The following is a 24,554-nucleotide window of genomic DNA, read 5'->3' on the forward strand; positions in this document are numbered from 1 at the left end:
ACATCAGAAAAACCTGATAACGACATCCTTTGAAAATGCCTGCCATACGGAACGAACAGAGGACAGCGAAAGAATGCATATCCCTGCGCAAACGATGGCTGCTGCAAGGCTAAGCTCGGCCTCACCGATACCGGGCGTCTCGGACAAGGCCCTACCCCCCCGTTCAGACCAACCACATTGTTTCAACGAGTAACGCAATCACTCCCCTCCACTCCCATCCCTCCACCTCCGCGTTTATGGCGCAATCGCGTTGACAAAACACAACTCGGTTCGCCACAATAGTCAGTTTACCACTGCGGGCACGGGAGTAGAGTCCGGAGATGAACCCTGTGTGGACTGGCAGCGTGCTGATAGTCACGATTGTCGTCGTCGGCACTGCGGCGAAGGCTGGACCGTACAAGGAGCACGTCTTTAGAACAAAGGTAGGAACATACGTCATCCAGTTTGTTTAGTGACCAACGTAGAAGCTTGGGTAAATTGGCGCACCATACGTTTACAGCAGTATAATAAAAATAAGCGACCAGCAACAGAGGGAGGCCGAGCGATACCAAGCACGTGAAGTTGATTCATCGCAACAGCGTCGCCAAAATAAAAATGCAAATAGGGCGGGCAGGTAAGAAGCAAGATACAATTGTAGTTTTTAGCAAGATTACTCATGACTCTTCTGCAGACAGAGGTTTTCAACATATTTCATGTTTTCAGCTCCAAGTTATGTAGTCACTGAGTGCTTAACTGATAGCTGCTTGCGTACAAAACGTAAGTATGTGTAAGGCTCTGAAAGGTTACACATCGACAAAGCTTACACGTTGAACATTAAGGTCCCAGCATTAAGCGAGGATGTCTTGATAGTTTACTTCTGTGAAAGTTGGTCCACCATCACGCTTCCTGTACGCAGTTACTATCAACTGTAGCATTTTATTGTGCTGTAGCCCCATGTGCGCTGTCCCGTTGTTTTGTATGTGAAATCAACCTCTAACATTACCGCTATAACGTATCATTTATTCTAACAAAATGCCTTGAGTGATGCTGATACATGATGAAATGTGTGACCATGCGTACTCTTTGACCGACTTACGTTTTGCTTTCATTCTTTTATCTATCTTTCGATGTTCAAATTCCATTCTTGTTTTTTTATATTTGCGAATTACAAGTGCGCATTTAACCAAACTTTTATCGGTTCACGGGAACTTACAGTTATACGAACCATACGGCTGAATCAATGTGTGTACGCGAAGTCAAACGCGTTCATGCGCTCTTTGGAATCTACGTAGAATTGTATTTTTATCTTCACTTAAAACGTGCTGTGGTCCAGGATCATGGAGGGGGGCACAATAGAAACAACTACCAAGATAAATTCAAATATAGAAAAACGGTTCAGCAGTACAGCGCAATATAATAAATAATTACAGCTAAAGGTCAGCGCAACAAAGCAAAGCAACCCGCCAAGTGCATTGATGCACAATACGATGTTAAGTATATCTTCTTTCTCAATACTGCTCGAAAATGAACTGGATTACTAAGGGTTGCGCTGAGGAGTATTTCAAATCATGAACTCGTGAAATTGTTCCAAGGTGCGATTTAGTTTTACACCGCATTAGCGTGAACACGAACATATCCTACCGTTCTTTGCAACTGCGCTAAGATTGCAAATTATGTCATTGCAAGTACCCTCGTCGCCTTTCTCTTATAATGCTTACATAAATTTCACTAAGTTACTTCCGCAAACAAACAAACAAACAAACAAACAAACAAACAAACAAACAAACAAACAAACAAACAAACAAACAAACAAACAAACAAACAGTCAGTCAGTCAATCAGTCAACTAAACAATCAATCAATCACAAACAAACAGTCAATCAAACAATCAAACAAACAAACAAGCATGCAAGTGAACAAACAGACAAAATAACAAACAAACACCACTTGTGATCGCAGACATTTGTTCTTTGTTTCGAAATTTTCTGATTGCTGAACACATTGGGGAGGACAAAGAGAAAAGAAGAATCACACGCTTTTGCAACGCCCTTATCTTCTATTGTGTCGTAGTAAACATATTTTTTTGTTATTTAGGTTGATCATTTCGGCTTCCATAACAATGATACATTCGAAATGCGCTACGCCGTCGCCGATCAGTTCTGGGACAGCAAGAGTGGACCAATATTCTTCTACGCTGGGAACGAGTTCTTCATGGAGAGCTTCATTGAAAACACGGTAATCTACAGAAATATATAGCTTCAGAATGCCTGAGTTCGATTTATAACCCGCCAGCGTCAAGCGCGAAAAATTTTGGAGGAAGACGGACAGACGCTAAATTCCATTAGAAATTTACTTTTAAGCTAAGAATACAAGGTCACCGAAAATACGGTAACGCAGGCTTACTCTTCGAAGAGCTACGACTGGCTTAGTTACATACAGGTTCGCTGTGAAAGAGCCAGTTCTATGTTAAAAAAAAAACGAAAAAAAAAACGAAAAAAAAACGAGCAAAGTTTGAATAATGCCTCTGCTGAAAGGTGGGAACAATGTAAAAAAATGCAAAGTACATTGCAACATTTTATGGTCACCCCGTATATAGCCTACTAACAAACACACTAACAAATGATTTTACCATACAGCTGCGCAGTATAAAGATATGCGCACTGTCATAACACCACGCACTGATTTATCACTAATATACGCACTGATTTATCAGCCACCTAGATCAAGTACTTGATCAAGTACCTGAGTACTTGATCAAGTAATCCTGAGTCAGTCCGTTTCAGCATCCCAAATAAGTCGGTATACAAAGCACTTTTCTCTGATAACACAATCTGATAACATCTTCGTTGTCTTCGCCCCCGACAGGGCCTCATGTGGGAATGGGCGCCCGAGATGAAAGCGCTGATCATATTCACTGAACACCGGTTTTACGGCAAGTCGATGCCCTTCGGTCAAGAATCACTAAAGGTAGGTCACCTGTGCGTGTCGGCTGTTAGTTTTTAAGGTCAAAGCCTTCTACGTCTCATGAAAACGTGACCTTGAGTGACAAGCCGGCGTGTCGTACAAAAAGCCACATGACCACCCGGGCGCTTCGTGGCTCGAGGCGCGCGAGCTGCGCGCTCCTTCGTCTTTGCGGCGTTCGCGTGATTAAAAAAAAAAGGAAACCTGCTTTCGCTTGACTGCGCCCAAGTAACATGACAATCCTCGCGAGCTGCACGTTCCCTTCGACTAACTAAAATTTAATAAAGCCGCGCTCGCGCGATATAAAGTGCACGGTAAAAAAAAATTGGCCGCGTATCTGCGTGCTTCGCTGCAAATGTCGTCTAAAGACGATAGAAGAGGCGCTGCGTGAGATATGGACGCCATCTGGCAATACGTCGGGAAACACGAGTGCTGTGTTGCGGGCTGGTAGTCCCGGGGCAGCGGCAGGCGAAGACCGGCGGTGACCAACGCGACCGGTGGGGACGCCGGCCAGCCCGAACACGCTGTTTGGCGCGATGCGCCGAAGGAGAAGAAACGTCCGCACTCAACGAGTACTCTCCACAAACTCTCTTACTTACACGTCGCCTGGGTAAAACAGGAATGCCAGAGCGGCGCCCCCTGTCATTCGTACAATGCAATACTGAACCGAAACCGAAACACAACATGAGCTTGTGCAGAGGGCACGGAGGAAGACAGGTTTCAGCGCAGTCGCATTTTCAGCGCACCTTAAGAAACTAGGGTTGTAACATTGTAGGGCGAGTAGGGCCAGAAGGACCGTCACGACGAAAACCTGCCTCCTCAGTCGTATTCGCCTGGAACGTTGTTGTGGCTTCGCGTTCCCTCCTCCGCTCCTGGCCTTTCCACAAAGCTACTGCCTAAGTACGAAGGCCCCTACCGCGTCCTACGTCAAGCATCCCCAGTTAACTATATGATTGAGCCTGTTCAATCATCTACGGACCGCCGTCGTCGCGGCCGCGAGACTGTTCACGTCGATCGACTGAAGCCGCAATACGACCCACCACTTGTACCTGTTCCTTAGGTCGCCAGGATGGCTCCTTTTCCGCGGGGGAGTGATTTGTAACATGGTAGGGCGCAGACAAGAACGCCTGCGAAAGAAGAAGACGAAGACGGTTGTTGTTGGCGCTCGCGCTTGCTCGGCTTGGACCGCTGATCGCCTCAGCTGTGGCAATCTTTTAATAAACGCGTTACTGTGCCAACGTTAAACGCATACCATCAAGGTCTTTAAAATTGTGTATCTATGTATTTTCTGTTAAATGAACACACCGCCTAATACTCACCTAGTGATGTTGCGCCTCAGATATGCGTAATGTTTGCTTTTTGATCAACAATGTACACAAGTATGAACCTAGTCAGCCGTTCACGATGGCTGGCCCTTGGGCAAGTGGTTCAACTTTGGCCGAGTGGCTGAATCGAGGGACGTGCCGACAAACAGAAAGACAGACAGAAGGACAGACAGAAAGACAGACCAAAATTTCTGCGTTTAAAGGGCCCCTCACCAGGCCACGTAGCAAATTTTAGTTAGACGCTGGAAGTTGTTGCGTGCCAAATGAGGAGCAGTATGCCGCAAGAATTTTTCAGATCGGTTCATTATGAGCTGAGAAAAACAATAATTTGTAGCGGCGCGAAACCATGATGAGAGGAGGCGAGTTTCAAACCCTTGCCACTCGCCCCGTGTAGCCTTGGCAAGCCAAATCCCTTCCCTGCACTCTTCACTTGACACATACGCATGAACACGTCATGCGCATGCATGGTCACGTGCGCATGACGTGCCCGAGCCAGCCTGAGCACGCGAGCGGCGTTGCACGGCCGCTACCTTTTTTTCTATAGGCACCCTGCAATGCAGTTTCCGAGATACGATGGTAGCGCCAGAAAACACAGCCTAGCGAGTGGACGCAGCAAAATCGAGTGTCTATCCTCCGCATCCTCTATGTTCAGAAACGCTCCTTGACTTGAACGTGATTGCCATCGCCTCAATGCAGTGAGTTTGAAACGCGTTTGTAGCGTTTCTGCTGCCTTGGCACAGCCTGAAAAAGAGCGCGTTCTAAACGCGTTTGTGCTGCATTGAAGGCGGTGGCAACATCCCTGAGGTGATTACGAACGCACGTAGGAAGCGTTCGTTGAAAGAGGCGCCCAGAAGGGAGACACTTGAGCGCGTCGATGTGTCCAGCAAGCGTTTCATTTTCTTGGTATCCCTGGCGGCTGGTGCCCTCAACACTCAGGCGTTCGATAAGAGCTCCATCGCGCCCTCTGGTCAGTGACGGGTGCCTATATAGCGGCCGTGGGCGTTTTGTCGGCGTTCTCTGTGGTGTACTGCCTGTTTCTGCGGGACGGGCATGAAAGTTGAGACATTTGTACGGGCCAAGGAGGTTAAGTGGCGGTATCATGAGCCAGTGCCGCATTAAGGTTTACTTGGACGCGGTGGAATAAATCAGCATAATGAATGCTCGAACGCGCCAGAACATTACTTTCGTTTCCAGGGCTGGCGTCTGCGCGATGCGCTAACCGCGGGGACACGAACGCATGGGAAAGGGAGGCACACTAGCCCCGCATCTCGCTGCAATTCACGAAAAAAAAAATGAAAGAGACGCACACGTTCCCTTTGTGTGTCTCATTATTTCTCTCACGTTTTATTAATCTATTCAAGCAACAAATTACACAAACTACACACGTCGCGTCAAATAATTATCGCAGTGTCACGTGCTACTGTTGGCGACGTCAGAGCACAGTCGTCTACGTAGAGGAGCGACGTCACAGCGCTACCATCAACGCAGGGCCATTTTCTCATGTACGTCATCCCCTCATTCTCTAAAGCGCGCGCCCGCGAGAGGAAGGGCAAGAAGCGTTCACCTTGAAATTTGACCCATTTCCGCGGCGCGTAGCGTTGCAAATTTTGGCAGACGTGATCGTGAACGCCCAGTGTATGCATTGCGCTTGTTAGCTCAAAATTGTCAAACCTGGTGAGTTAAGTTCCCCAAGAAAGACTATCGTCTTTAAAAACTGTGGCTGCTACGCACAAGTGGTGCGAAGACTGAGGAAGGGGCAGAGCTGGTGCCGCTGCCCTTCTCCTTACCCCCACTACCCTTCAGGGCAAAGGCCCCTCCCATGTTCCGCCAATCAACCCGGTCCTGTGCTTTCTGCTGCCACGTTATACCTACAAACTTCTTAATCTCATCTACCCACCTAATTTTCTGTCTCCCCCTCACGCGTTTGCCATGTCTTGGAATCCAGTCAGTTACCCTTAATGACCACCGGTTATCCTGCCGACGTGCTACGTGGCCGGCCCATACCCATTTCTTCTTCTTGATTTCAACTATGATATCCTTAACCCCCGTTTGTTCCCAGACCCACTCTGCTCTTTTCCTGTCTCTTAAGGTTACACCTAGCATTTTCCTTTCCATCGCTCGCTGCGTCGTCCTCAATTTAAGTTGAACACTCTTTGTAAGTCTCCAGGTTTCTGCTCCGTAGGTAAGTACCGGTAAGATGCAGCTGTTATATATATAGCACATATAAAGATATAAAGACTCGAACGCTAGATTTGTACGTGCGCCATTAATGTAAGCGTACATGGCATACATAATGAGCAGTTCCCTATGCAAGATAAAATTCGATAATATGAAGGTCTTGCAACTCACGTAACAGCGCGAAAGAAATAAAGGGAGGGACGACGATAGAGACGGAGTGAAAAGAGCGCTGACTTCCAACTATTTATTCTACTGACAGTGTTAGAGGTATGTACACATGCGAAGCGCCAGCAGGAAAGGGAAAGAAAGGCAAAGAACGACAACAATCAGCGCGAAAAGGACAAGGCGATAACGTCGTGGTATTAATCAGAAACATTCATGCATCCTTGGTCAATGTAAACTATGGTATACTAACCCAGCCCATTCTCGCACGAGCAATCTCAACCGCCGCGATTGTCTCCATGACGCACTATTCACGGCCCTCTGGTCCCCCCGATAGAGCGGGTTGAGTGAAGCGCCCCGGTAAGCGCGAAGAGTGCAACGCATCACTAAGGGTTTCACTACAAAATCTAAGTCCTGTAACTTAACAGACTCATCTATGATCGAAATGGTTGACAGAGCCGAGTGCAACGACTGCGCTGTTGAGGAAACAATTGAGCCCCTATTGTGATACTGCACGTCTTACGCATACCAGAGGCTTCCCCTCCGTACTGCTGTCCCCTGGACGGAAACACTTTCACCGTCGAGATGTTGGGGCCATGGGACTACTCGTCACAGTTGCAAAAGGCAATGGAAGCGCTGCTCGATTTTTTAAAGGATACCGCACTAATTCACCGTCTGTGATGTAAGCACGGGAATGCTGTTACGTCGGCGGCGACAGTGACTTTCCTCTCCTCCGCTCTAAGTTTTCTTCCCCTTCCCCAGTGTTGGGTAGTCTGCCGGGCTCAGCTCTGGTTAGACCCCTGCTTCTCCTTTAGCCTCCTCCTCCTCCTTGATCGGGCTAGTTGGCAACGATCCATCGTTGTACATAGCGCGAAACATTACCAAGGACATATATACGGAAGGAGGACACGCCAACGCGTTTGTGGCATGTCCTTTTTAAGTCTGTCCTTAGCAAAGTTTCGCACTACCTACAATGATAAGACCTGTAAGGCTTACATGTTGTCATGAGGGAATTTACTCACATAGTTTTCTTTATTTACCCATACTGTTGGCCTGTCGGCGTTACAGGGTTGGTCAAAATCATCACTTCTGCATGTCGTACATAACAAGAAAAAACAAAAAAAAAACGCTTAAGAAAATACTATATAAGCAAACATAAGAGATTATATATATATATATATATATATATATATATATATATATATATATATATATATATATATATATATATATATATATATATATATATATATATATATATATATATGCGACGGAATAATATACACTGTTTGGAAAATTTATTTATTTAATTATTTAGCAATAAAACACAGTATAACGATTAAATATAGTTATATTCCAGTAAGATATTGCAAAGCATAATTAGGCAAACATGTGCAATATGAGACAGTCACAGTAGCTTGTTTCGTATGGCTATGCGTAGAAAGAGAGGTAGTTTTTAAAGTCAGGATTGCCGTTATCACGAAATGCTTGGAACGGTAACGCATTCCATTCTTTGATGGTCTGAAGAAAGAAAGAATTCATGAAAAGTTTAGTACGTGTGAAGCAATCTTCAAGGGCGTATAGGATATGTACGCATAGTTTGTTTAGTAATTCGAGGCCCTAAATAAATATTAAATTTACAGTTAAAACTAGATATAAGGAAACCCGATTTTACGAATTTGCCGATCTAACGAGTAAATTTCCATTCCCCTGCAGGTACCGTGATGTTCAATGTTGTCATCAACTTGAATTAACGAAGCTATCATGACACTAACCCCGATTTAACGAAGGTTTTCCGAAAATGAATGAGCGAAAAATGCTGTCATTTCGTTCCAGTATTAACACAGAGGGGTTTTCGTCGGGAGTGCGCCGCAACGCTAACGCGTTAAAACATCTAGCCCCATAGTCACGAACGTAGTTTTATGTTGACGGGTCTGCACGTCGCGCCAATGCAAGGAGAAACGTCCTTAGCAGTCGGTAGCACGTTTGCGTACCAAATGGCTCTTGAGGTGGTTGCGGTTCGTTGTCCCTGTAGATGCTCCCACAGGAACACGGTGGTTGCTTTCGTTATTTAACGGTTTCTGCAACAGATGACACTGATCGTCTCCTGGCAACTTTCTTGCACTGCCTGCTCACTCAATGAGTACATTCGTTCTCGCCGTCTTTGTACATCGGCAGCTTGCCGCAGCTTCACGTAATCACCTACCTCGCCTGTATTGCCAAGACATGGGAGGCTCCATGTCCGGGCTACCCTCGCGGACTTTTCAGGCGCTCAGGCGTGTGTTAGTGGCATATAAAATGCTGCGGCAGCTTTGAGATGTCGCTACGTTACAACTGTACACGTTTTAAAGGCTCGAAACACCCTTTTCTCGATTTTACGAACTTCCCGATTTAACAAAATAAATCGACAACTTCGTTAAATAGAGCTTCAACTGTACAAGAAGCAAGTGAATGCGAGCGTACTGATGTTTTCATGCAGGGGCTTCCTTATCTGGGCTATCTGACGGCAGAGCAAGCTCTGGCCGACTACGCCGATTTGCTCATCCACATCAAGGGCACGCTCCCAGGAGCAGCAAACTGTCCTGTAGTGGCGTTCGGCGGCTCGTACGGGGGAATGCTCGCCGCTTGGATGCGAATGAAATACCCTCACCTTGTCACGGCGTGAGTACGACTCACTCTGTGTCAATGTCACCCTCGCTGCTTCTTATCACAATAACTGTTAAGAGGTGTTGGCACGAGTGTGGAGCTCGTGCTTCTATAACGCAAAAAAATCTCTGCTTTTACGTAAAAAAAAAACACGATATATTTGCGAGGTACGCCGTAGTGGGGAATTCCGAACTAGTTTTGACCTCTTTAGGTTCCTTAAAGTGCACCTAAACCTGAGTACATGGGTGTTTTTTTTTCCATTTCATCCCCACTGAAATGCGGCCGCCGTTGCCGGGAATCGAACCCAGGTCCTCGAACGTGGCAATCCGACACATTAGCTGCTAAGTTACCGCGGTGGTATGATAAAAATGATTTTAACAAAAACAAAGCAAGTGAAGCTGTAGCAAGCAAGCTGCATGAGGCGTTCATCTCCATACGTGCATTTATTAATAAAAATAATCGTGGACAACACCAATAAGAATGCAGTCGTTTCGCAGGAACTCGGTTTCACTGAACCTCATGGTTATTCATATCACAACAGGCTGATGTTTATTGTTGAGTCGATCTGTAGCGCCAAGACCTCTGTGTCCCGGCCCCTATATATGTAGCGCCGTGAAGCGGCGCTTCTGAGTGTGCGCGAATGTGTGCTTCTGTGTGTGCGCGAAGGCCAACAGCGCAAGCGCGAGGAATCACGTGACTTTTCTTCGTGCACTTAAAAGGAAATAAAAGTTCAGTTGTTGTTTGGAACGCGAGTGGCTTACTTCGCTTGCGCGACCTGCTCGCCCAGCTCGGCCTCGCAGTGCGTTCCAACATTTGGCATTATCCGTTGCAGTGCGCTTTCGAGCAGCGCGCCCCTCCTCATGTTTCCGGGACTCTCCCCGTGCTCTGCTTTCAATCGAGCCATCACGTACGCCTTCGAACAAGAAGGACCGCTCTGCACCGAGGCAGTCCGAAAGTCGTGGGCCATTATTGAATCGAAGTTCAATTCAGGTTAGTTTGCCATTCTACAGTGCACCTGTGCCGAAAAGAAAGCACCCAAAAATGCGTTCGCGATGCCAAAGTGCCTTAATACATACTGTTAAAGGGACCCTAAAGTAAAACAATGGCTAGATTTAGATTGATAAATTGCACTCTGACAACTATGATGTCATTAATTTCACCATCGTAGGATTATAGAACAAGAGAAAATCAACGTGAAAGTTTCATTTTAAATTTTGCCCTGAAATCGCCGCACGTGACGTCACGGATTTCAATGTGCAATTTGCGTATTTTGACGACATTGGCTCCACGAAATTTTCTCAAACATAGGATGTTAAGTCTATGGCGCCCCTTCAGAGGACGATTTACTTCATTTTTACTGATTAGGTACGGACCTAGTAGACGCCGACAATATCTGCGACGTTACGACGTTTGGTACGGGAATTTCAAGGTGGCGAGGGCACCCGCATTTCCTATTCGTGCGTTTTCTCGCTCACCATGCGGTAATATTGGAATTGTGAAAGAGTAATCTACTAATATGAGAAAAATCGTCTTTCTCTTTAGTGTCCCTTGAATGACCTATAACGATATTTGTACCATTATCTAGATTTCGTGTGCTGAACCATATATTTGAAAACGTATACCTTGCTCGTAGACGTAAGTAAGGCGCATGTTGGTACGAACGCAAGATAACAGAAACAGATAGCACAAACGCCGACGATTCGCTCAAAGGTTAGCAATGTGGCGAAAAAGAAGGGTCTTCTCATGTGTGCCACTGTGACAGGTATAGCGCTGTCATTTCTGAGCATGCGCAGATATGTTTTGTAGCTACCTTCCATTCCGTTCCATTGATAGGTGGCATTTTTCCTGTCTGTTTCATTTGTCTTACGTTTGGGTCTTCACGCCTAAACTTTCTTCTTCCATGATTCTCTACCAACTTGTTAAAACATACGGCACGACTTAAATAAAAAGAAGTACTCGTGCTTGTAGCTAATACAGGTGGTCAGAAGCTTTCAGGCGCACAAATGAGCGCATGCGGTCGCTAAGACAAAACCTACCTTCGCTGTTAAATAAATTGGGGAAAACTCGCAAACAAATTAGAGAGTATTTTGTATATATGAATGGACACGAAGTACATAAGCAAAAAACGTTGTTAGATTTCACATAATTTGTGTGTGTAATATTTATTTCATGCTCAGTTTCATTATGCAGTGCATTATCGTATTGTGCATCATAGGCATGTTCACTGTTGTGCTTTTCTTGGTTGCTATAACTACCATATTTCTGATGTACAACAATGTTTTTTGACATTGCCTCTCAATAAATGTAACATTTTATTTATAAGCACTGTGTTTATGTCAAAAAACAAATGTTTCTTTACATGGCGCCCTTTTTTCGTTGTATTGAAATAGTGTATTAAATGGATAAATCCTTAATATATGTATGTATGCTCACTGTAGATTTACTGCTGCCATGTGGGGGCATTCAGGCACATTCAAGCCGTATTACGCAGCTTTTAGCCTCAAGAAGCCCCAATAATTTCGTCAGGAAATAAGAACATTTCCGATTCTAAACTTCGGTAGCTCAACTTTCTGTAGTTCTAAGCTTACTTTATTCATATTGACTGTGGAGGCCACATGTATTGTGAGTAGTTCTTGCTTAAAACCAGATTAGGCGTCTTTCTCATACTACTGATGGGGCGCACACTTCTCGCATATAAGCGAGAACTATACGCTACTCGATTTTATAGATAGCAATGTGTTCTCCTGTAGAAGAATCGGTCAATGCTTTGCGCAACAAGTTCAAGCTGTGCCAAGAGCTTCGCTCCCCCGACCACGTCAGGCTACGAGACTGGCTGCACGACGTTTACATGGTGCTGGCCATGCTGAACTATGTAGACGCTTCGACCCTTCTGACCTCTCTTCCTGCTCATCCTGTCAGGGCAAGTGCGATTCTCACAAGTTCCACGTGTGGTTTGCTTAGGTTGGTTTAATCTGGTTTTAACATTGAAGAGGGTTTTATCCTGGCAGTAAAAAAAAAAAAAAAAAAAAAAAAAAACGGAATAAAACTTATTACAGCTTCGCGCTAGTGGTGCCAAGCCTTAAGGAAGAGTGGTGCTGGGCGGCCTTATTTGCTTCCCTGTGATTTTTCTCTTTCTTCTTCTATTTCTTTCTCTCGGTTTTTCGTATCTCTTTCTTGTATCTCTTTCTTTCTATTTCTTCCTTTCTCTCTCTATTTATTTATTTCTATTTCTCAATCTTCCTATCTTTCTTTCTCTTTCTTCCCTTTCTCTCCCTCTCTCTCTATTTATCACTTCTCTCTCTGTCTCTTTCTCTCTTTCTTTGTTTCTCTCTTTCTCTTTCTGTCTACGTCTTTCTCTGTCTTTATATATTTTTATGTCTTTATTCCCTTTGTCTCTATTCTTCTCTTTCTCTTTCGCTCCATCGCTTTCCCTCTCTCTATTCATTTTTCTCTTTCGTTCTCCCCCTCTCCCTCCCTTTCACGTGTTCGTTTTCGTTTAACGCTCGCACCTGCCGTACTCGGTAGTGGGGCTTGCCCAATTCCTATGGAACATACCCGCCCGAGGTTTTTTGTTCGCGTTGGACAGATGATGGCCGGCTTAAACAGCTTCGCTGTTAAAAATTCTGGGCTTTAACTTGGCAGAACCACGATATCATTGCGACGAACCTTGTAGTGTCGGAATCCAGGTTAACTATGGCCAACTGGAGTCCTTCACAGTGCATTCTTCTAAACGTGGCCGCAGCGAAGGGAATCAAACCTCGAGCTTAGCAAAGTTACTCCTTAGCCGCCAAGCTACCGCGGTGGGTGTGCTCTCAATCAAGTACATTGCAATATTACAGGCGATCTCTTCAATGATAAACACCCACTTTGCCATTTTGCATCTTTTGTTTGCACCTTTTTGATATGGCAGTATCAATAAGCTTGATACACCTTTTTTTTCGCTTTATTTTACACTCTAAAAGAAAGTCACAGTTTCACCGCAAGGGCGAAGCAATGAATGCGATAGCAACAAATTGCAGTGTTATACGAAATGAGGCTGGCAGCTAACTGTTTCGTATCCGATCTCGCGTAACTACAACACGCTGGTGTAAGAGAATACGGCCGCTCCAGGGAGAGATGCTCTCCGCATAGTTACTTCGCGTTTAGAGCGCAGCACGTAGAAAGGTATACGAGCTGCCCGTTGTGATGGCTGTCGAGATAGCGCGCGTGCCAGCGATCGCGACCGCGCCCTTAGATTCAAAGTTCAAAGTGACTGCTCGCGCGACAAGCCCCCCCCCCCCCCACCCACCTCGCGTCTTTTCATGGTCGTTAAAGACGGGCGGGGTGTTTCCTGTCTGCTTCGACGGCAAGCCTCCGAGCGGGTTGATGTTATCGCATGCACCCTCCGGGCGACGGAAATGGGCTGGCTCGTTTGATCTCTGCTTCGGCCGCGTTCGTCGCCCCCGCTCACGTGGTTTTACCCGCGGTAGAACATACGATTCGCGGGGGGATCATATCAATTTGGACTTCATACTGGAAGGACATGACAGCGACGGCGACAGCAAAACCTGTCGAGACTGTCCATATAACTGCTATCGCAATAAAAATAAAACGAGAGTATGTGTTACTATTTTTGGTGAGTCGTGACTTGCCACCTGTATGGCTCTCTTTAAAGAGACGCGCTAACTCTCTTGTAGACCCCACGACTCCCCGACGAGAGTACAGTGATCCTCTAAGATAGTTCACGTGTCTCTTTAAAGAGAGTCATATATGTTGCAAGTCAGAATTCACGAGAAAGAGTCAAGGAACTATTTTTTCCATAGAGTGTAGCAAATATCACGCTAATTAAATCTATACAAAAAGCCACGAAGAGTTGGAGTAAATGAATTGTGGAGGAGTAAATCACGCGAACAAAGCTGCATTAACCTGCTACAACGAGACGGCTATCGGAAAGTAAAAAAAGTTGTGAAAAAGCCGGTTCTGCATTCGAACGAAAAAAATAGTGCCTTGACTCTTTTTCGTGACTCCATGCCACATGCATACCTCTCTTTACGCGTTAACTCTCTTTCGTAGAGACAGGCGTCCCACGACTCTCCTAAGAGATCATAATGATCTACAAAGAAAGTTGACGTGCCTCTTTAAAGACATTTATATGCGAGGCAACCATAGAGTCTCGAAAAGAGTCAATGAACTCTTTTTTCTCTTCGAGTGTATCGTGGCTGTATACAATGTCCAACAGACAAACACTTAGAAGGAGCTTAGTTGGCAGTCCCTTAATGGCTTGGGAAAACATCTTACCGATTGAGAAGCTCAATCAATAAAAAGACTCAAGAGATTAGTTTTTTTCGGCCTCCTCTCAGCCTCCCGAATTGTGAAGTTTAACTGTGATTTACGAAGACTCTTATCGCATAGTGAAATCTTTCGGATAGTTTCTGGTCTCTGAAATGCGCTAATTCTTAAGCTTTAATCCTATTAGATTTTTCCCACTAGTAGTGTATTTGACTGGAACTGGCTACCAGAAGAAATTGTCATTGCTCACCGCCTTTTTTTTCGTTAATGCGAGAATAAGCTTGCAGGCGATGAAAATTGAAATTAACACGGCCTTTCGTTTATTCTCCTTATAACACTAAACTGTCGGTTTAAGCCCCTGCATGAATATACTTCACATTATGTTTGTACATTTTATACATTTGTTTATCTAAATCCCTCCACAAGAATGTCGTGAGAGCGCTGTAGGTATCTGCGTAAGTAAATTAATAAGTTAATTACGTCACAATCTCAACCTACTCCTTGAAATCCTTAGGATTACTTATGGTCCATTTTTTTGCGCTTACGTTCATGATTGCACAAGCGTATATAAACTCTTGTTCGAGGTACCTTCGTGTAGTTTATCATCATCCTCCATTCATTCAGTAGTCTTGACCCGCCACTGTGGTCTATTACGGTGCTCGAATGCTGACCCCAAGGTGACGGGATCGAACCCCGGCCTCAGCGGCCGCATTTCGGTGTAGGCGAGTTGCTAGAGGCCCATGTGCTTAGATTTAGGTGCACGTTAAAGAACCCCAGGTGGTCGATATTTCCAGAGCCCTCCACTACAGCGTACCTCAAAATCATATCGTGGTTTTGGGACGTAAAACCCCAGCAGTTAGAGCATTCAGAGCCTGACTAGATATTCTAAATTATGCCTATTATTTTTCTTCTCCAATGTCCGTATCACTCCGACAGCTTAGGCTAGCCTAACAGATACCTATCGCGTTGACACGCCTATCGGTTCTCTGTTCTCCTTCCCTAGTATGACAAGATATAAACTTTCGTTATCTTCGTTAGGTATCCTGCAAGTTCCTTCAAAGAGGCTTCACTAGCGACGAAGCCATCGTGGACGCCGTCGCCCAGACGGTCAACCTGTACTTCAATGGCACGGGGACACGTAGCTGCAATGACCTCGACATCTTTGACCTGCAGAAGTCCTGGAGATTTCAGGTAGCGCGACTCTTATGACTTGTTCGCAACAAATTGAAGTACAAGGGCACCATCTTATACAGGATACTTGTTTTTGGAAGTTATGCTAGTAGCTCCGAAAAAAGAATTATTATTACCCAAAACGCAAAGTATTTTCCCCCGCGGCTGGCATGAGTTAGTGAAAAATCGACGGTCTGCTATTACGGTATTAGTCTTAATATTTGTGTCTATAAAAACTTATGACAAATTGCAGCTATGAATTCATCTCTGAAAACAATTATTCTTGGTATTGAAGCTGCCGTGTACTTACGTACAACTGATGCTGTTCGTGGCTGCCGGCGTGACAAAATTATGTATACTTCGGAAAATAAATAGTGATAAATGTACTTCGGAAACGTTTTATCGTACGCATATATATTAGTTTATAATTTTATTAGAGCTCCCTTACAGGAGCGCTCTGAGCAGGCATCTGCGTAATATACTGCGATACCCAAACTCTTATTGCCTATGGTTATTTCAGCTTGTTCGTCTTTGCAGATAAAACTCACAGGGTCCCGTATGCATTCGCCTAAGACGACTCGCAGGGGAAAGCAATGACGTGTGGCAATTTAACGAGCACTTTATACTGCCACCTGTAGTAGTGGGTTATACGCAAAGGCAGCGGCACAGGCCACGAAAGGAAGAAGTGCGCGCGCTGTCCCTTTTGGCGAACAAGCTCAACCGACGCGTTTGGCAAGAGCCTTGTTACTCTTCATTAAATAAACCCTGCCTGAACCTCTGAAGCGACGTGACAAGTGGTGGAGGTGCGGGGTAGGGTTCGGGGACGGGGACGGGGACGGGGACGGGGACGTTCGAGTAACATCTCCACCGCCTGCAGAGTGTCCTGGAGGCTATTCGATCGGCAGATCTCACACTCAAACCAGAAAAGTGTCACTTTGGTTATGAAGAGCTCAAGTTCCTCGGCCATGTAGTGAGCGCCAGAGGAGTCCGACCCGATCCTGACAAGCTTACCGCTGTAGCAACATTTCCGGCTCCTACCGACAAGAAGGCTGTCCGGCGCTTCCTGGGCTTGTGCGCCTATTATCGACGGTTTATTGAAGGCTTTTCCAAGATAGCGGAACCCTTGACTCGCCTTACAAGAGACGACACGCCATTTGTTTGGGATAACGAGCAACAGGCCGCTTTTGCCGAACTACGACAGCGCATGCAGTCAGTACCCGTTCTTGCACATTTTGACGATGATGCTGACACCGAGGTGCATACTGACGCCAGCAACATCGGCCTCGGCGCAGTGCTCGTCCAGCATCAACACGGAGAGCAAAGAGTAATAGCCTATGCCAGCCGCTCCCTGTCCCGTGCCGAGGCGAATTACTCGACCACAGAGAAAGAATGCCTCGCAGTCGTATGGGCGATCACCAAGTTTCGCCCTTACCTCTATGGTCGTCCATTCAAAGTGGTGACAGACCACCATGCCCTGTGCTGGTTGGCAAACATACGTGATCCATCAGGACGACTGGCCCGGTGGAGCTTGCGCCTACACGAATTTGATGTAACCATCGTCTATAAGTCTGGCCGGAAGCACGAAGACGCTGATACACTGTCGCGTGCACCCATTCATCTCGTCAACCAAGAAACAGAGGACGATGACGGTTTCCTGGGCGCCCTTAGCTCATCGGACTTGAGCAGACGGCAGCGAGACGATGAAGAAATTCGACCGGTCATCGATTATTTAGAGGGTCGTAGCGCAGTTATACCACGCCATCTATCCCGCGTGTTGACATCATTCTGCCTCCGAGACAATGTCCTGTACAAGAAAAACACTCGTTCTACGAGCCGCGCTTACCTCCTCGTGGTTCCAAGGAACATGCGGGACGACGTCCTCTTCGCTTGTCATGACGAGCCCACATCTGGCCACCTAGGCTACTCACGAACACTCGCTAGAGTAGGCGAGGCTTACTATTGGCCCGGACTTTCGGCAAGCGTCAAGCAGTACGTCCAAGGCTGTCGTGAATGCCAGCACCGGAAGACATCATCCCGTAAGCCGGCTGGACTACTTCAACCAATTGACCCTCCTCATAAGCCATTTGACCAAGTCGGCATGGACCTTCTCGGCCCTTTTCCTCTGTCTACCGACGGCAACAAATGGGTGATTGTCGCAACTGACTATCTGACACGGTATGCCGAGACAGAGGCGGTCCCACGAGCCACGGCTTCCGAGGAAGCACAGTTCTTCATGTGCCACGTCGTACTGCGTCACGGGGCTCCCTCTGCAGTCATAACCGATAGAGGCACAGCGTTCACTGCGCAGCTCATGGATGAAGTTTTTCGATTAAGCAACACCAAACATCGAAAGACGACTGCCTACCATCCGCAGAGCAACGGACTTACCGAGCGGTTAAATAAGACCGTCACAGACATGATCTCCATGTACATCGACGTCAAACACAAAACATGGGATCGGATTTTACCTTACGTGACGTTCGCTTATAACACCGCCGTGCAAGAGACAACGCAATTCACACCATTTCGCCTTCTCTACGGCCGCGAGGTTCAGACGATGTTGGACGCTATGCTTCCTTGTCAAGACGCTGATCAGTTAACAACTGACGCCGAAGAATTTGCAGAGCGTGCAGAGGAAGCTCGCCAGCTCGCGCGGCTGCACATCGGTCTGCAGCAACAGGCAGATGCACGACGCTACAACGTCCGCCACAGAGACGTATCCTACAGTTCAGGAGACAAAGTTTGGGTGTGGACCCCTGTTCGTCGCCGTGGCCTCTCCGAAAAGTTGCTGAGCAGATACTTCGGTCCGTATAAGGTGTTACGCCGCGTGAGCGACGTAAACTACGAAGTGGTTCCGGACACTGCGTCGTCAACTGGAACACAGCGAAGACAACCGAGCTCCGACATAGTTCATGTCGTGCGCATGAAGCCTTATTTTGCGCGTTCATAATTTTCCTCCCGTTCATTTTTTTTTGTTTCCTTTATTTGTGCCACTAGCATCGCCTCACTGTTCATTGACTGTGCGCGCGCAACATTTCACCGTTGTCCCTTCGCGTTGTGTAAGCTGCTTTGTTTTTGTTTTTTTTTTCTTACAACTACCTTGCAGCATCGAGCCGATGCTCTTTTTCGCGGAGGAGGGAATAATGCCACCTGTAGTAGTGGGTTATACGCAAAGGCAGCGGCACAGGCCACGAAAGGAAGAAGTGCGCGCGCTGTCCCTTTTGGCGAACAAGCTCAACCGACGCGTTTGGCAAGAGCCTTGTTACTCTTCATTAAATAAACCCTGCCTGAACCTCTGAAGCGACGTGACAATACCAATCGAACACCGTTTTAAAAATTTTTGCAGTGACGCGAACGACGCAAGGACTAAGTGAGCGCGTCGCTTGCGCGGTCACGTGATAATTCTTGCTCACTCTCTCTCACGCATGCTTTTGCTTCAAGGTCACGTTCGCATTAGATGTATAACGCTTTAAAAACATTTTGAACACTTAGGCGCTCAACAAAAATACAAAATGAATTCAGCGATACGCTTTAACTACGCAGCGAATATTTTGCGTCTTCATGCAGGAGTGTACCGAACTGACAATGCCGACCTGTAGCGACGGCGTCACAGACATGTTCTACTCTCGCGTTTGGAACAGCACGGAGTTCGCCCGGAAATGCGAGAGAAAATTCGGCGTTCGGCCCGACTTCTACCGCGGCGTTATGTCTTTCGGCGGGAAGAACGTTGGAGCGGCGTCTAACATTGTGTTCAGGTGAGTGGGTTGAAGGCTTAGTAATGCTCACTAATATTTGTTCGTCCTCCTCGGCGGAGGAATGGTTACGGTGCTCGGCTTTTGACCCGAAGGTCGCGGGTTTGATCCCGGCCGCGGTGGTCGCATTTGCGATGGAGGTGAAAATGTTTGAGGCCCGTGTGCTGTGCGACACCAGATGGTCGAAATTTCCGGAGTCCTTCACTACGGTGTCCCTCATAATCACATTGTGGTTTTGGGACGTAAAACCCCAGATATTATTATTAATTTTTGTTTAGAGGAGCGAGAACTCTTTATCGCCACAAAGCTAACAGATGTGACACAAAAAAGGAGGAGCCATGTTTGCCTTAACGTAAATTTTTATCTGACAGCAGAGACGTGCGCGTGTCTTCCGCCATTTATCTCCTGTTGTTCCAAATTAGAATGTCAATTGTCTTTTCTTTCAGTGCATGCAGCTTGTCGTCCGCGCTGCCTACTTTCTTCGAAGACGTACCAACTAGCCAAACTAGCTATATTACTGCAGTTGTCGAAAATCAGATGAAAACAAAGGAGATTTGCCGCAAATGAAGATTTGGGTGCTAAAACATTTTTTTCTTCTGTCCATAAAATTCGCTACTGCGCGAACACTCGGACTGGCTCACGCAGCTCAGTGGACTAGAACACGAATGAATGAATGAATGTGACCTTTATTGAAATAAAAGGACGACTCTTGGTCGCTGTTGGGGATAAGGTGGGAAAGGGCTAAGGGGATTAAAGGGTGATGAACATCTTCACGTCACGTCCTCGCACGAATCAGTCGACCTCTCCTACACCGCTCGAAACAGGCCACTTTGACTACCGTATGTTGCGAGAGCTTTTTGGGCTTCATGGTCAGACTTTATTAAGTTACGTAGAGCTGTCATGTCGGCGTGCAGCAGGTGTTCAGAGGCGTGGCTGTGTGGTAAGACTAGAACATGAAGTGTTACGATCGAGATGGTGTGGAACATTTGTTGTTATGAACGCGATAGCGTTTGAGAGCTCGCTTCGCAGAAGTTCTGGTGTCGGTGTCGTCGCTTGTGGGCAAAAAATCGTCGTTGCCCGTGAGTGAAAATTTGAGGTAGATGCAAATAAATAAATAAATAAATAAATAAATAAATAAATAAATAAATAAATAAATAAATAAATAAATAAATAAATAAATAAATCTTGGGTCCGAGTGAGAATCGTCCCCCCCCAGGCGGGGCAAGCAAGTGTTCTGCCACGGAGTCACGCCAGTGCTTGAAACTGGTTCGTGAAAAAAAAAAAGTTGCTATAAGAATGTCATGTAGTGGGAGGAGTCAAACGCATGTTAATATTGCGTGGCAGACGCGTAGAATCACACCAGAAGCCAAAACACGAGAATTGCGCAAAGAGTGGGCGGTTAAAACTGCCCACCCGTGACAAAGCGTGCAGCTGCGCACGTGCGCGCGGTACCTTACGGACGCGTAGTGGGTACCTCGTCAATTTAAAAACAAGGAAGAATTGTGGCGTGTATAGCGGGCGCTTCGCAAACGCGTACTAGCAGTAGGCATTCTAGGATAGTTTGAAACGGCCATTGTTATACGCGCAAACATTCCTTTCCTTGAGGCATGGTTGAACGCAATGCACGATCACGCTAGCGCGTTCTACTCTTGAAGGCGAAGCTCAAGCGTCCTCCAAGTTTTTATATAGCAACCGTCTCTCACTCTCTCTCTCTCTCCCCTAAGAGTCAGCTGCCGATCGCCATTATAAAAACTACCTGCGTTCTTTTAACAATTTGCGGGGAAATTCTCTCCGCTCTTCGGTGAACCGGTTCTCCCGCTGTCGGGGTACTTGTACCTCAATTCCCGCTCAGGTCTACCTTCGGTCTGCCGCTCAGGTCTAGCGCTCAGGTCTACCTGCTCTACCTTTGTTGCGAAGCAACGACCCCAGCGCTGCGATGCATGCTCCGCCATGCGGCGAACCTGCTTTTACTTGTGAATAAACGACAGTGTAATCTCTGCTCGCAAGGCGTCAACACGCGTGTTCTCGCTTGCGCTAAACCAATCTCCTAACAATTCTAGGGTTTTTTGCATTATCTATTATATTCTTCCAGAGTTCTGTGAAACTCTGAAAAACTATATCTTGCATATTGCAAGATGTAGTTTGCAAGATGTTGCTTGCAGTCGCAAGATGTAGAAAAACTACATCTTGCAATTCAATTACACCTTTTTACAAAACATGAAATGCGCAATATGTGTATATCCGAAGCCAATGGCTAGCGAGTGTTAACACTAGTAAATATAAAAAAATGAGCGCAATTTATTTTAGTGTAAAACGCAAATGCGCTTTACAAGGCAGTTTGTCACAGTAAGAAAAACAAGTCACTGTTTCGCCTCAACAGCGAAGCAATGAATGCGATAGCAAGAAATTGGAATGTCACAGGAAGAACGGCAAGCAGCTAGAAACTTGCTGCGCGCTGCTCTAGCACAAATGACGCAGGAAAAGAACGCACAGGTATACATAGGACGAGCGCGAACTGTCACAGTTGTTACTTCAACTGGCCCTTAGTTTGGCTCTTCTAGCTAGCAGCTCACTCCTTTCGCAGACGCGGCCGCTGCAGCGAGCAGTGACTTTCGCGTGGTCTATAGCTTCAACGCAAACTTTGCGGTGAAAGCACAAGACGTATGAAACTTCCCCTCAAGAGATAAGCGCGCCCTGTATGTCAAAGCACAATTCGGAGGCGCACATCCTAACTCCGGCGATACACTAGAGAGGTTTAGAATTGGGGACCCAATAAATGTGCGAGCTGCCAGGGCGCATGCGCAGAACGCAAGCCACTCTCAGACTGTTGCGCTCGCGTTGTCCCAAGAGCCTGTAGCGCCCTCCTTTGGGCGGCGAACAAAACCGGAGAGCGCGCGACCTCAAGAGAAGAAAATAAAGACAGCGCTTGGCAGTGGCACGTGAAGCCACGGCTCGCGTTCCCTGCTTGCGTCGATTCTGGTCACTCAGATACAACTAATAATAATATCTGGGGTTTAGCGTCCCAAAATCAAGATATGATTATGAGAGACGCCGTAGTGGAGGGCTAGGCAAATTTCGACCACCTAGGGTTCTTTAACGTGCACCTAAATCTAAGTACACGGGCCTCAAACATTTTCGCCTCCATTGAAAATGCAGCCGCCGCGGCCGGGATTCGATCCCGCGACCTTCGGGTCAACAGTTGAGCGCCATAACCACTAGACCACCGTGGCGGGGCTTAGATAAAACTTCATTTGGGTCTAGTTGGTACATATTCCTGAGGCTAAATTTACAGCGCAAACGAACTTCTTTGCATAGCTGTGCGCAGGGATCCGCATCAGGGCAGGGGGGGGGGGAGGGAAGAAGGTTCATCACAACCCCCCCCCCATATAAGTCAATGTATGGGGCAGATTTTTCCTTTCTCTCTCTCTCTTTCTCATTCTCTTGCGCATAGCAAAGCAACCGTATAGTTCCCATAAATGGTTGTTCTACTGGCGTGCCTGGATAGCCAAGTCGTTACGACGCTTGCCTGCGGACCGTTAGTACTCGGGTTCTAATCCCGGCTCAGCAAAAAAATTTATTTTTTTGTTTATCTATTCTCATCCTCCTCTCCACTTCTCTCCTCCTTTCCTTCTTCCTCCAACGCGTTGCTAGGCGACGCATGGTGATTGTCATCGCCCGACGACGCACCGCCGGACCTAGCTCAAGCTTAACGAGCTCCGCTGTTCAAATGCAGTTCAATATTGCGTAGCTGACGTTAACTGAAGAACATATTTCAATTTAACAGACTATGAAAAAACAACAACGCGACAAATACTTACGTGTTGAGTGCAAGCTAACTGTGGCACGTGGTTCCACTGCAGTCATGGAGACTTGGATCCGTGGTCCTCCGTGGGCATCCGGGTTTCTCCGTCCGACGACCTGCCGGTGATCACGATCTCGGGCGGCGCTCACCACAGCGACCTCAGGTTCTCGACGGACAGTGACCCGACATCTCTGAGGGTTTCTCGGCAGCTGGAGAAGGCGCACGTGCTCCGGTGGCTTGAGAAGGCGGCGATCTCCGAGGCCAAGGATCGAATCTCCAGCGCTCTGCATGGGCACTCACTGTTCAAGCACTTCTTTTGAACATCTCGCACATCGAACAAACGCTGCTCGCAAACTCGACTCGACTCTGCGCAATTTTGACTGCATGCAGATAGCACTTTGTCGTCGTCTCACGTCTCGCGTTGGCGTCACGTAGGTCTCACGTTTGATACACATAAGCCGAGCAGGCTGCACTTTTGGAGCGCCAGCGCTTGCTCGCCCGTGAACGCCAGCGTCGCCAAAGGGCTACTTCGTCTGTCCGAGCGAAACGCCAGCGCCTGGAGTTAGACGCACCGCACTCGGAGCAGCACACAGTAGAAAAATAGTAGAAAGGAGACTATAAAACATAACACAGGGGTAATCGCAAAAGAAATCGGATAGTCATACGAGAAGAAGCGAAGAGAATAGAAAATATCACGTAATCGCACGAAAAGAACAAAAAACGCAGATAAACACAAAGTAAACACAAGGTAAACGCTGGCGTATGAATGCTCCACAGTTCGTATACAGCTTTCACTTGGGGTTGAACTCGCTTTGTTTCTTTATATTAGCTGCATTTTAACGTACATGCAACTGGAGAATAGGATCAATCTGTCGACTCGAAATGTAGTCATGTTCACGTACACCCATAGGTCGGCAAGAAATGTGGAGCTCACTCAGACTCACTCATGAAATATATTTTACCTTTAGAGCTCACTCGGACTCAGACTCACTAAATTTTTCCTCACATTTTTCTCAACCCGACTCACTCGAACTCAATACTCACGAAAATATTACTCAGCCTGACTCACTCAGACTTAAGACTCACGGCTCGATCTGCGTCTGAGTGATTCGACTCATGAGTGAGTTTGCCGACCTATGCGTATACCTTAACGGGTCGAAGAAGCGATCGTTGGGTGAATTTTGCCACACCGTTCAGAAAAAGTCAAGAGGGAGGGAGAAAGGGGACGAGAGTATGCTTCACCAAAGTTTTAAATGTTATCGTGCCCTACATTCACACCATTTCACACAACCTCAAGAGGATAGGAATAAAG

The 24,554-nt window shown here is 46.6% G+C and overlaps 1 protein-coding gene across 1 annotated transcript; it reads left to right on the forward strand.

Moving 5' to 3' along the window:
* The first annotated feature begins 291 nt into the window (after nucleotides 1-291).
* On the forward strand, nucleotides 292-23,563 carry LOC119404332 (lysosomal Pro-X carboxypeptidase). The gene is made up of 9 exons (XM_037670881.2): nucleotides 292-422; nucleotides 2,073-2,213; nucleotides 2,844-2,945; nucleotides 9,084-9,265; nucleotides 10,083-10,240; nucleotides 12,001-12,170; nucleotides 15,557-15,709; nucleotides 19,256-19,443; nucleotides 23,301-23,563. The coding sequence occupies exons 1-9, from the start codon at nucleotides 321-323 to the stop codon at nucleotides 23,560-23,562; spliced, it is 1,458 nt and encodes a 485-aa protein (XP_037526809.1). The 5' UTR covers nucleotides 292-320; the 3' UTR covers nucleotide 23,563.
* The last annotated feature ends 991 nt before the right edge of the window (nucleotides 23,564-24,554 follow it).

This window comes from Rhipicephalus sanguineus, chromosome 9 (genome assembly GCF_013339695.2).
Source record: "Rhipicephalus sanguineus isolate Rsan-2018 chromosome 9, BIME_Rsan_1.4, whole genome shotgun sequence".
Taxonomy (NCBI): Eukaryota; Metazoa; Arthropoda; class Arachnida; order Ixodida; family Ixodidae; genus Rhipicephalus; species Rhipicephalus sanguineus.